Consider the following 12,716-nt stretch of genomic DNA (forward strand, 5'->3'; position numbering starts at 1 on the left):
AAAATATATATTTGAAATAAAATATTTTACAACTATAATGTCTTTACTCTCACTTTTGATAAAAAAAAAGTTGTCTTTGTTGCAAGAAGCATAAGTGAGCTTGATGGAAAAATGAAATAATGGAATAAAAAATAATGTGCTCTCATCTGTTGTTCTAAAGGTTAAAGCTGTGAAGATGGGACATATCCTGGTAATAGATGAAGCTGATAAAGCTCCCACAAATGTCACCTGTATCCTGAAGACATTGGTGGAGAGCGGAGAGATGATCCTGGCAGATGGAAGAAGAATAGTGTCAGGTAAAATGGACAGAGAAGATCAAACACATTCCATGTCACAAATCCATCACTGACAGTTTTTAAAACCGGAATCGTTCTTTGTTTTCCACAGATCCACTGGAAGCAGCCGGAAGGCCTAATGTCATTCCCATGCATCCAGACTTCCGTATGATTGTTTTAGCAAACAGACCTGGCTTTCCATTTTTGGGAAATGACTTCTTTGGAGCACTTGGTAAGACCTATATATTATACAGTATAGCGTTAAAAATATTTAACCACAGCATGCCATGATTGACCAATCAGAGTCAAGGATCTTAGAAAACACTGTAACACAGTTACAATGATTATGTAATACTGTTTGAAATACTTTTGATGATTTGATGATTTACTCTTCCAGGGGACATATTTAGCTGCCATGCAGTGGACAACCCCAAACCTCAGGCTGAGTTTGCCATGCTTAAGCAATATGGGCCTGACGTTCCTGATGCAATCCTCCAGAAACTGGTGGCTGCATTTGGAGAGCTCCGGGCCATGGCTGACCAGGGAACAATCACCTACCCCTACTCTACACGAGAAGTGGTCAACATCGTAAAACACTTGCAGGTAATCAGCTGGTAGTCTTAAAGGGATAGTTCACCCAAAAAACGATTAATTACCCTCATGTCGTTCCAAACCTGTAAGTCCTTTGTTCATTTTGGAACTCAAATTAAATCCGAGAGCTTTCTGTCCCTCCATAGACAGAACGCATGTCGAAAACGGACACAGAAGAGAAGAAATCATTTTAGAAAGTCATAATTTAAAATTTAAAAGAAATTACCGTTGAACCACTGATGTCACATGGACTATTTTAAAAATGTCTTTACTACCTTTCTGGGTCTTGAATGTGGTAGCTACAATTAGTGCTGTGTTCGATACATCGATACGGCGATGTATCGTCATAGAGATTTGACGATACAGCTGGCCCTGTATCGATATTTTGGCACGTGTGCAGCAGTGGACCGCACTAAATTTGAATACATGAACACGGTTTAAAATGTTTAACAACAATGTTTAATCTGGCCGCAGAGGAACACTACTGGGTTGCCTGATATAAAGAGACGTAATCCCCGAAAACAGAGCTTCCCACTTGCACAATACGGAAATATCTGCTAAGTGTGATACTTATCTTTGTCAGCCTGGCAACCATATGTATGCACGCTCTCTCCACTGTGGATAAATGCGCTTGCTTTCTGAAAACACCGGCTAGCTTGCAGTTTAGCGATCTCCACTTCAATATTCTATTCTCAGAAAAGTGTAATTCATCAATTGTTCACTTGTGAGAGAGAGAGAGAAAGAGAGTATGTATGAATGTATTATGTATGAATTACCACCGTAACAGTGAAACTGTGGCTTTAATTCCTTTAGAAACAATGATGTTAGCAGCTCCTTGAGAAAGATAATGTAGCTCTTGAGCGATTAAGCTATTTTATAGATAAAATTGCGGGGCAGGGCTAAAAGGTTTGTTGCTGAATGTCTGTGTGTGGCCGCAACGTGACCTGTGTGTGTGTGTGTGTGTGCGTTAGATACAGTGAAGACAGCGCATTAGTTTAGAACTCTTCTAATATTTATTTTTATTTTTTAAATGTAGAGAGTGTGTTAATTTGTGCAATGATAAGCTACTAGCAATGTTAAGATGATGATAAGCTACTAAGCAACTAAGCTACTAAGCAATGTTAAGCTACTAGCAATGTTAAGATGGAACTTTAATTATTTTTTTACATTTATTTTATTCTTATTTTTCTTTACACTATGGACACTCTCCTCTATGTGCACTATGGACACTTTACACTATAGACACTTTACACTATAGACACTCACACTATGTGCACTATGGACACTTACACTTTACACTATGTGCACTATGGACACTTACACTTACACACACTGCTGCGTGTGCACAATCTCACAAAAAACTCAGCAATATATGTATGTTTACATGCTCATGCACTACAAATCATCCTGCACTGTTCCCCAACCAGCTGCTAACTCAAATGTCTCTCTTTGCACATGTACAGTATTTGTGAAGCATTCGTATAGTTTGTATTTTTTATCTTCTATTTTTTAGTTTGTATAGGGTAATATTTATGTGAAGCATTCGTATAGTTGTATTTTTTATCCTTTTAGTTTGTATAGGGTAAATACTTATATATAGTATACTTATAGTTAAATCTGTTAGTAGTGTATAGGTTTATAGTGTTTTTTTTACTTCATTGTTGTAATGTCTGTATTTATGTAGCACCGTGGTCCTGCGAGGCACGACATTTCGTTCCACTGCATGTCCCCACATGTAGCGGAATGACAATAAAGCTCAACTTGAACTTGAACTTGAACTTGATTTTTTTAATATATTAATATGAGTACATTACAATATAAATTTATTAGAACGAGTACATTATTATTTATGGGCAAGATGCAAGCAAACAGAATATTTTACCTGGTGGGGAGTGCCCAATGTAAACATTAAACATATGCCAATACCTATATTGTACTGTTGTACAGTTATGGAGGCCCTTCATAATGCAGAGGTCAATTGCCTGCTCTGCCTATAGTTAACAATGGCCCTATAGTATGCAGTGTTTAATAAACAGCTGTTTTACTAAATTCTTCTGAGGTGAAATTCAGTGCAGTCCCGTATCGTGATACATATCATATCGTGGCCTCTGTATCGTGATACGTATCGTATCGTGGCCTCTGTATCGTGATGCGTATCGTATCGTGGCCTCTGTATCGTGATACGTATCGTATCGTGGCCTCTGTATCGTGATACGTATCGTATCACGATACAGAGGCCAATTGTCTATGTCAGAAAGCTCTCAGATTTCATCAAAAATATCTTAATTTGTGTTCTGAAGATGAACTTATGCATTTGAACAGGAGGGTGAGTAATTAATGACAGAATTTTCATTTTTGGGTGAACTATCCCTTTAACCTCAGATGGCGCGCATATAGTCCATTCACAGACCGTCTGATGCATATAGCATTAAAATTGAGGCAAATAATGCTGAGACTGGCACACTATTATTTGAAGTTGCTTTTCCAGTCTTTTTTATTATTGTAATATCAGTTACACTACTGTTCAAAAGTTTGGGGTAGGTAAGATTTTTTTATATTTTTAAATGAACTTGTCAACAATGCAGTAAAAACAGTAATACTGTGAAATTTTATTGCAATTTAAAATAACTTTTCTATTTTAATACATTTTAAAATGTAGCAGCCATTACTCCTATATTCAGTCCCACATGATCTTCAGAAATCATTCTAATATGCTGATTTGCATCTCAAGAAAAAAAAAAAAGAAATTTTATATATATATATATATATATATATATATATATATATATATATATATATATATATATATATATATATATATTTGTAGAAATCATAATGCAAGCATTTTTTCAGGATTATTTGATGCATAGAAAATTTAAAATAACAGCTTTTTTTTTTAAATACAAATCTTTTATAACATTAAATAGATCAAAAGTGACAGTAAAAACATATATAATGCACACTTGCTGCTGAATAAAAGTATTAATTTAAAAAAAAAGAAAATCTTACTGACACCAAAATGTAATGTTAGTTTATTTCAGATGAACGTCAGTTATAAAAAACAAACTGTGATTGGTCAGTTTTCATCATTCAGTCTCTTCCTGTATAAAGGGGCAGACCATGTCCAGAATAAACTGCAAAGTGGACCAGACTTTATGCCACAATACAAAACTCTTTTCAGGTCCCCACAATACATTAAACCTCTTGGTTTTAGGATGTTCCCTCTTTTAAGAATTCAGACTTTGTGTCGGTGTTCTTTAATAGATGAGGGTGAGTGACCCTGTGTCTGAGATGAAAGGTGCTGCACGAGAGAGAGAGTGCGGATAGGCCCTGTCTCTTCACTCGGCCCACTCACAGACTGATCTGACACATAGAGGCCACACTGCCATTCTGGGCCACCTGTCTCTGGGCTTTAACTCTTCTCTCACACACACACACACACAACAGCCTCCTCCTCTCGTCTCAGCTCTCTGGAGCAACAGAGATGCAGATAGATGTATGGAATTCGTCTGTCACATTGGATGAGGAGTCAGTTGTCAGATTAGTCTGCCGCAAGCAGCCATCAGAGGTCTACACTCGCTGTCAAAGGTTTGGACACGTGTGACTGAATTTGTTCCTTGTGATCTTATAAACCTTTTTCTCAAAGGCCGCTATGCTTTAATTTAATTTAGAAATAGTCTGCTTATGTACAAACCCGATTCCAAAAAAGTTGGGACACTGTACAAATTACGAATAAAAAAGGAATGCAATAATTTACAAATCTCATAAACTTATATTTTATTCACAATAGAATATAGATAACATATCAAATGTGGAAAGTGAGACATTTTGAAATGTCATGCCAAATATTGGCTAATTTTGGATTTCATGAGAGCTACACATTCCAAAAAAGTTGGGACAGGTAGCAATAAGAGGCCGGAAAAGTTAAATGTACATATAAGGAACAGCTGGAGGACCAATTTGCAACTTATTAGGTCAATTGGCAACATGATTGGGTATAAAAAGAGCCTCTCAGAGGGGCAGTGTCTCCCAGAAGTCAAGATGGCAAAAGGATCACCAAAAATAAAAATAATATTCGAAAAATAGTTCAGCAATATCAGAAAGGAGTTTCTCAGAGAAAAATTGCAAAGAGTTTGAAGTTATCAACATCTACAGTGCATAATATCATCCAAAGATTCAGAGAATCTAGAACAATCTCTGTGCGTAAGGGTCAAGGCCGGAAAACCATACTGGATGCCCGTGATCTTCGGGCCCTTAGACGGCACTGCATCACGTACAGGAATGCTACTGTAATGGAAATCACAACATGGGCTCAGGAATACTTCCAGAAGACATTGTCGGTGAACACAATCCACCGTGTCATTCGCCGTTGCCAGCTAAAACTCTATAGGTCAAAAAAGAAGCCATATCTAAACATGATCCAGAAGCGCAGGCGTTTTCTCTGGGCCAAGGCTTATTTAAAATGGACTGTGGCAAAGTGGAAAACTGTTCTGTGGTCAGACGAATCAAAATTTGAAGTTCTTTTTGGAAAATTGGGAAGCCATGTCATCCGGACTAAAGAGGACACGGACAACCCAAGTTGTTATCAGCGCTCAGTTCAGAAGCCTGCATCTCTGATGGTATGGGGTTGCATGAGTGTGTGTGGCATGGGCAGCTTACACATCTGGAAAGGCACCATCAATGCTGAAAGGTATATCCAAGTTCTAGAACAACATATGCTCCCATCCAGACATTGTCTCTTTCAGGGAAGACCTTGCATTTTCCAACATGACAATGCCAGACCACATACTGCATCAATTACAATATCATGGCTGCGTAGAAGGAGGATCCGGGTACTGAAATGGCCAGCCTGCAGTCCAGATCTTTCACCCATAGAAAACATTTGGCGCATCAAAGAGGAAGATGCGACAAAGAAGACCTAAGACAGTTGAGCAACTAGAAGCCTGTATTAGACAAGAATGGGACAACATTCCTATTCCTAAACTTGAGCAACTTGTCTCCTCAGTCCCCAGACGTTTGCAGACTGTTATAAAAAGAAGAGGGGATGCCACACAGTGGTAAACATGTCCTTGTCCCAACTTTTTTGAGATGTGTTGATGACATTTAAAATAAACTTATATTTCCCTTAAAGTGATACATTTTCTCAGTTTAAACATTTGATATGTCATCTATGTTGTATTCTGAATAAAATATAGAAATTTGAAACTTCCACATCATTGCATTCTGTTTTTATTCACAATTTGTACAGTGTCCCAACTTTTTTGGAATCGGGTTTGTATATCTAAACTACAATTTTTATTTAAAAATCTCAATGTCCAGAGTGAGCAGAGCTATAGTCAAAATGAAGAAACTAAAATATAATTGATTTTTTAATAATTTGAGGGAAAGTAATGGTGGGTGGGAATGGTACATGGATTCAAAGCTGCGCCTCCTACATGAGCACCAACTGCACATCTCTAACAGCCGTAGCCGTAGCTCGTATTTTTTTACGCAGACACCTGTGATCATTAACAGCAAATGTGGAAAGAGTCATCACTATGGCAATATTGTGAATATCATAACTCTTCAGTCATTGTGATTTACTGGATAAGGATTTAGGAGGAGGATTTAATAAAAGAAAAAAAAAATACTTACATTATTCTTCCCAATGCATATTTTAGATCTTGACATAACTAGAAAATATATATTCATTATAAGAATGCCTGTGGCATTTTAAGATTGTATTATTTTTACATGAATTTTCTAGGTGTGGAAGTCACATTTTTAAAATCAGACTATCTTATCTACCATGGGAACCCTGCTTGAAAGCCACTGGTTTAAACAGTGATGCATTTTAATTAACACATGTAACTGCCCCTCGCTCACTGGATATCACAGTCAGTGAGCTGCATTGCACTGGTCAGCCTGGAGATAATGAAACCCTATGGATTTTCTGCTCACTGGTGGCTGCACGTTCACATTTTGTTGAGTCAGTAACAGGTAGCCTATTTAATCTGAGCTGATCGAATCCAATTTCGACTAGTCTTTCAGGAAAGCTGTCTGTTTCACAACAAGCTTGTATTACCACCTTTTAATCATGTTTTTGGTTTAATGATGAGTCTTTCTGGAAGGTTTGTTTTCTTTGTTGAAGCTTCTTTTTGTGGGTAGGATGTTTTATGTGATCTGCAGTTTTGTAAGACTTAGGATGTGATAGGCAGGTTGTGTGCCGTTCTAAATTAAATTAAAATGTTTTAAAAATCCCAATTCAGAAGTGAGGCTGCAAAAAAGATACGTTTTTTTTTGTTTTGTTTATTGTAGTAAAGTATATTTTAATGACTCTCTGTCAATGACTTCTGTTTTGACCAGTAAAAAACAAAATCATGTTCTTTTTTTTTTTCCCTCGCTAAACTTAATTCCTTTGAATTTCTTCTGAATTGCAGTATAATATCCTGCAAGTTGTGGCCGATTCAGTTTAAATTCACACTTCTCAAATTAAATGGAAAATTCATACATATTTTATCTATTTCTATTTTATGATGTTTTAACGATAGTGATTGATGGCAAGATCAGAGTGCTCTTAATATTGTATCATTATGACTAAACGCGTTTGTCTTATTGCTTACCTCTTTAATTTTTTTCCAGAGATTTCCAGACGAGGGCCTAGCCAACGTGGTGAGGAATGTGTTTGACTTTGACTCCTATAACAAGGACATGCGTGAGGTGCTGATCACAGCGCTGCACAAACACGGCATTCCCATCGGAGCCAAACCCACCAGCGTGCACCTGGCCAAGGAGTAAGAGCTCAGCTCCTATTGCCCTTTACTGTCCGTTAATGCAGTATCATGAACAAATATCATGCAAGTTCTCTAATAGACACACTGTCCTGGACTAATATAACTAGCTGTAGAAGGGATCTGCTCTGCATGGTCCTCAAACCATACACTTGAACAAATGTGTTTGTTTAAAGGTGAAGTGTGCAATTTTTGCAGCAAAAGAGAAACTGAAATGAATTGCAAAAATAATGACTGGTAGTCCAGCCCCAAACTCACGCCATTGGTTGAGCCAGTGCTGTTATGTTTGCCCCCATCAGACTGCTCAGATGAACAGCAATTTGGTTTCTAGTATTACATAAATTACAAACTTCACCTTTAACAGATGCTTTTATCTCATAAGCTCTTTTCACTGAAGGTGCAATAGACAAACCCCTAAACATGCTTGAATTTAGTAAACAGCAAAACTTACTTGACCTCTTACTGGAATAACTTAAACTGAAAACTTGATTGCCAGTGTCTGGTTAATGCATTTAAACGATATGAAAGGTTTTGGGCAAATTCTAATCGGAAGTGAGCATCTCTGTTCCCTGTCCAATCATAAAGAGCAGAGCACTTGAGGGGGGAAATCTGGAGACAGCAGGACAACTGTGTGGTTGTTTGTAACAGACATGGTGAAGGGAGCAGTTAAAAACAAAACCATTTCCTCTGGAACAGCCCTTTGTGTGGCGTCCATGTCCCATCTGTCCACGTGACGTCATCTCTGTTTGGAATGTGCGCTTTATCTGATTATCAAGAGTTAAGGCCATTGCACGAGTCCAAAATTTGCGTTTTTCCGGGGGGTTTTTTTCGTATTCGTCATCCTTTCCTATCAAAATGCTTGTTACGGATGCGAAAATGCAGAAAATCGAACCTGATCCGAATTTTTTTTGACATGCGAAAATTTCAGACTCAGTGTGCAATGGCCTTTAGTCATCAGCATTATATAACAAAAAATATATTTCTCATTCAGTAACAGTCATTTAATTTGCTCTGTGTTGTATATTATACTTTCAATAAAGGAAATGATTTGTTTCTTCCGTCTCATTTTTGTCTTATTTGACCTGCTTTTGAGTATTTGGCCTTCTGGTATACACAATTTGTTATTTTATAAAATATACTGGAAAATATTAAAAAGGGAAGAAACAAATATTTCCTTTCGAATGATGTTTCTATATATAATCGCCTTAGTATTTGAAAGTTTAAATGTTTGTTTACCAAGGCTGCAATTATTTGATTAAAAATGCAAAGCTGAATTTTCAGCATCATTACTCCAGTCTTCAGCGTCACATGATCCTTCAGAAATCATTATATTATGCTGATTTCCTGCTCAAGAAACATTAATACAATTTTATTATCAATGTTGAAACAGTTGTGCTCTTTAATAGTTTTGAGGAATCTAATAAATTGTTTCAGGATTCTTTAATGAACAGAACTTTCAAAAGAACATTTATGTTAATTAAATGTATTTTGTAACATTATAAATGTCTTTACTGTTACTTTAAATCAATTCCATGCATCCTTGAATAAATGATAATATTTTTCTAAAGAGAAAAAAGTCCTTTTGACCCCAAAGTTTTCATTGATATGTTACATTAAAAATGTTTTAATGCTGTATTGCATTAATATTTTATCTTCAGGGGAATGATATGTCATCCCATCTGCTTCAATAGCAGAGTAGTGTGGTAATGCTTTCTCTGGGAATAGGAACTGAGCAATAACCAGATGTGAAACTACAACCTTCCTGAATATCAATTAACTCCAGCAATGAAGCAATGACCACCATTTACATGCACATCATTTTCCAATTGAAGTCCAAGTTTTCATGAAGGTGTTGTGCAGGTTAACCGAGATTTTGAAATGGCAAAAAATCTAGGTGTGCCAGTCAACTTTTTTGCCTAACTCAATAAAACAACACAGTTTAAGGTGTTTTCATGATCAACATGTTGTCATAATCATTGTAAGATTTAAATGTCATGTCTTAAAAGACAATCACCAGATTCCCTTTTCCCAGGTTGCAATTGCCAGACTGTAAGATGGCGGGTTACTGGACCATCAATCAGGGTGGAAGTACTCGACGAAAGCTGCTGTGTCCAACAGAGTCCCATCGGATAGATATCAAGGTATCATAACCCATTCTATTTCCATTATTTCAAAATTGTTATTAGCATATTACACTAATTTGATGTCTGTGGTTCTCCTCAGGGCCCTGTTTTTCTGCGGGTTCAGAGTTATCCTTCTGAGAGGCACGAGTCCAGATCTATGAGCTTCACCGAGGAACAGGCTCACTGGCAAATCCCCATGAACGAGGTCAACATCGTCTGCGACGTCACCACTGCTAACGGTATCTGCTATCACAGTCTCATGTAGCCAGATCTAAGACCTAACGAATGTGGAATTATAAAGTCTTGTGGCTTTTATTTTGAAAGTGAGTCATTGTTTTCCTTCATAGATTCCATTTATGTGGCCACATGTAACCCTGTATCGCTGTATGCTATGAAAGAGAAAGGAGACTCCGTCCAGTGCATTGAGCTCTATGACATCTTCCCCCGGACCATCAGTGGAGTCTGGCAGCCTTTTGTCTCTGTGGCGGCACTGGGCAACCCGCTGCAGGACCAGGTGGTGCTCCATGAAGAACAGGTGTGTGTGTGTGTGTGTGCATGTTTATGTGGTTTATGAGGACACAAATTTGTATTATGACATGGGTATGACAGCGGTATTACAATATGAAGGTGGTTTATGAGGACACTTCCTATGTCCCCGTAATTCAAAAGGCTTAAAAAACATACTAAATGGTGTTTTTTTGAAAATCTTGAAAATGCACAAAGTCTCCTGTGAGGGCTAAGTTTAGGTGTAGGGTTGGTGTAGGGCAATAGCACACACAGTTTGTTCAGTATAAAAACCATTACACCTATGGAGAGTCCCCATAAACCACAAAAACCAACGTGTGTGTGTGTGTGAGAGAACCCGCTCTTCTTCACGGGCACTTCACATGAAAGCCTTGCCGTCCACTTGCTGCCATTATGATCCATTTACAGGTTTCATTCCTGCCCGGAGGTTCATCTGAGACATCCTGTTATTATCTGAGCATGGAAACAGAAGATCATCAATAGATGCATCTTTTCCACCAAACCCGTACCGGGAAAACAATGTCTAATAATAACGGATGGAAATAGTGAATGGTCACAGATCAAAACAAGTTTGACAAGTTTGAGCTAATAGATTCAACATAGTAGATGAGATGTGATGTTTGTGCAATAATTCCATTTGGTTGTTTTTTGTTTTTTTTATAACATTAATCATTAGTAAATATTGGACAGAACACATGCTGGGTTATTTTGACCCAGCTGGTTGGGTTAATATTTTTACCCAACATGCAGGGTTGTTTCATTTAAATCAACTATTGTTTAAAAATTATTATTTTGCTGCCTTAAAATGGGCTGGAAATTAAAAATCACTCATAGAATTACTAGAGGCAACAGCAATAATCAAAAAATACAAGACAAATTGAATTTATTTGGGTGAATACAGAATAGTTTACAATATTACATATATTTAAACTCGTTTAACTAGCATTTTAGAAATAAATGTAACATTTAAAAGTAGCATTTTAATTTGAGTATATTCAACCGTTCTCTGTAATCGCTTTTTACCGAAATAGCGCTAATTCGCGTGCTGGTGTGTCGACTAAATCTGAGCCGGTGAAGGGCTACTCTTCGCCCGGGGCAACTGCAAACTTCAGACCACGGCCTCGCATTTCACTCGTAGTTGAGAGATGCCGTGACTGACTTTATTTCACTGATGAAGTGCACCAAATCAGCTGCGCTGAGAACTGCTCTGTCCTGTAGAAGACTGAAAAAGCCCGTGCTCTGATTGTAACTCAGCAGCTGGGTTGTTTTGTCGGAGACAAGCTTAACCCAGCAGTTGGGTGGAAAAAAATAATAACCCAGCATTAAAAATGACACAGCAACTCAGGTACAGAAAAACTGGGTAAAGAATATTAAAACTGACCCAATAAAATGACCCAACAGGCTGAACCCAGCATTTGGGTAAAAAAAAAAAAAATAACCCAGCATTTTTTTAGACTGTAGACTTTGTTTACCCTTAGTTAAAATTTGAATGGCAACTTTTGTAAGATTTAAAAGTGGATTTTAAGTACACATAATATCTAAATCATAGTTTACCAAAAACACGCTTAAATGGACAGTTCACCCAAGACCTTTGTTCATCCTAACACAAATTATATTTTTAATGGAATCGGACACATTTATGTCCCACCTTAGAAAGTCCACACAACCAATACTTTGACAAAAAGTTCATAAAGACAATGTAAAAGTAATTCGCACACATACATAGAGCTCATCAAATATGATAAATGGAAGCTCAAATGTTCTTGCTTGATGTGCGAGAACCTGTGAGGTTTGTTCTTATGTCACACAAGCATATATGAGCTTCATATTTGATGTGCTCTGTGTTTGCATCTTGATCAGTATGTATATGTAAATAAAAGACTAAATTTAATGTGTCATATAAAGCGATTGTGTCTCTTCAGAAGACTTGGTTCAAATACATATGGATTACTTTTACAATGTTTTTGTGTAGTGTCAAAATTAGTTGCACAAACTTTCAATGGAGGGACTGAAATCATTCAAGTTTCATTAAAATATTTCCCTTAAATTGAGGTTGACACTTTTATTGCCATTTTTGTCTCCGACTATGAGAATTTGAATAGCTGTTTTATGGTCTCTTTATAGGGATAATTCCTCCAAAAATGAAAATTCCTTTATCATTTACTCACCCCAAAGTTGTTCCAGATCTGTGTGAATTTCTTTCTTCTGCTGAATGCAGAAATAAATATTAACCCAAACAGTCGCCGGTAGTCATAGTAAGAAAAAGATACTATGAAAGTGGAAACCATCAACTGTTTGGTGACCAACATTCTTCAAAATATCTTCTTTTGTGCTCAACAGAAGAAAGAAACTCATACAGGTTTGTATCAACATGTAAAAGTAAAAGATGACAGAATTTTTATTTTTGGGTGAGCTATCCCTTTCACTTACAT

General features: G+C 37.0%; 1 protein-coding gene across 1 annotated transcript in view; it reads left to right on the forward strand.

The window, feature by feature from the left end:
• The window catches only part of LOC306876531 (von Willebrand factor A domain-containing protein 8), a 98,939-nt gene that overhangs the window by 44,132 nt on the left and 42,091 nt on the right, over positions 1-12,716 (forward strand). Inside the window, exons 23-29 of the mRNA XM_079427803.1 lie at positions 161-296; positions 388-507; positions 673-878; positions 7,488-7,639; positions 9,669-9,777; positions 9,860-9,998; positions 10,107-10,294. Coding sequence (XP_079283929.1) covers positions 161-296; positions 388-507; positions 673-878; positions 7,488-7,639; positions 9,669-9,777; positions 9,860-9,998; positions 10,107-10,294 — 1,050 coding nt within the window. The remainder of the gene's footprint in view (positions 1-160; positions 297-387; positions 508-672; positions 879-7,487; positions 7,640-9,668; positions 9,778-9,859; positions 9,999-10,106; positions 10,295-12,716) is intronic.

The sequence above is a fragment of the Barbus barbus genome (genome assembly GCF_936440315.1).
Source record: "Barbus barbus genome assembly, chromosome: 10".
Taxonomy (NCBI): domain Eukaryota; kingdom Metazoa; phylum Chordata; class Actinopteri; order Cypriniformes; family Cyprinidae; genus Barbus; species Barbus barbus.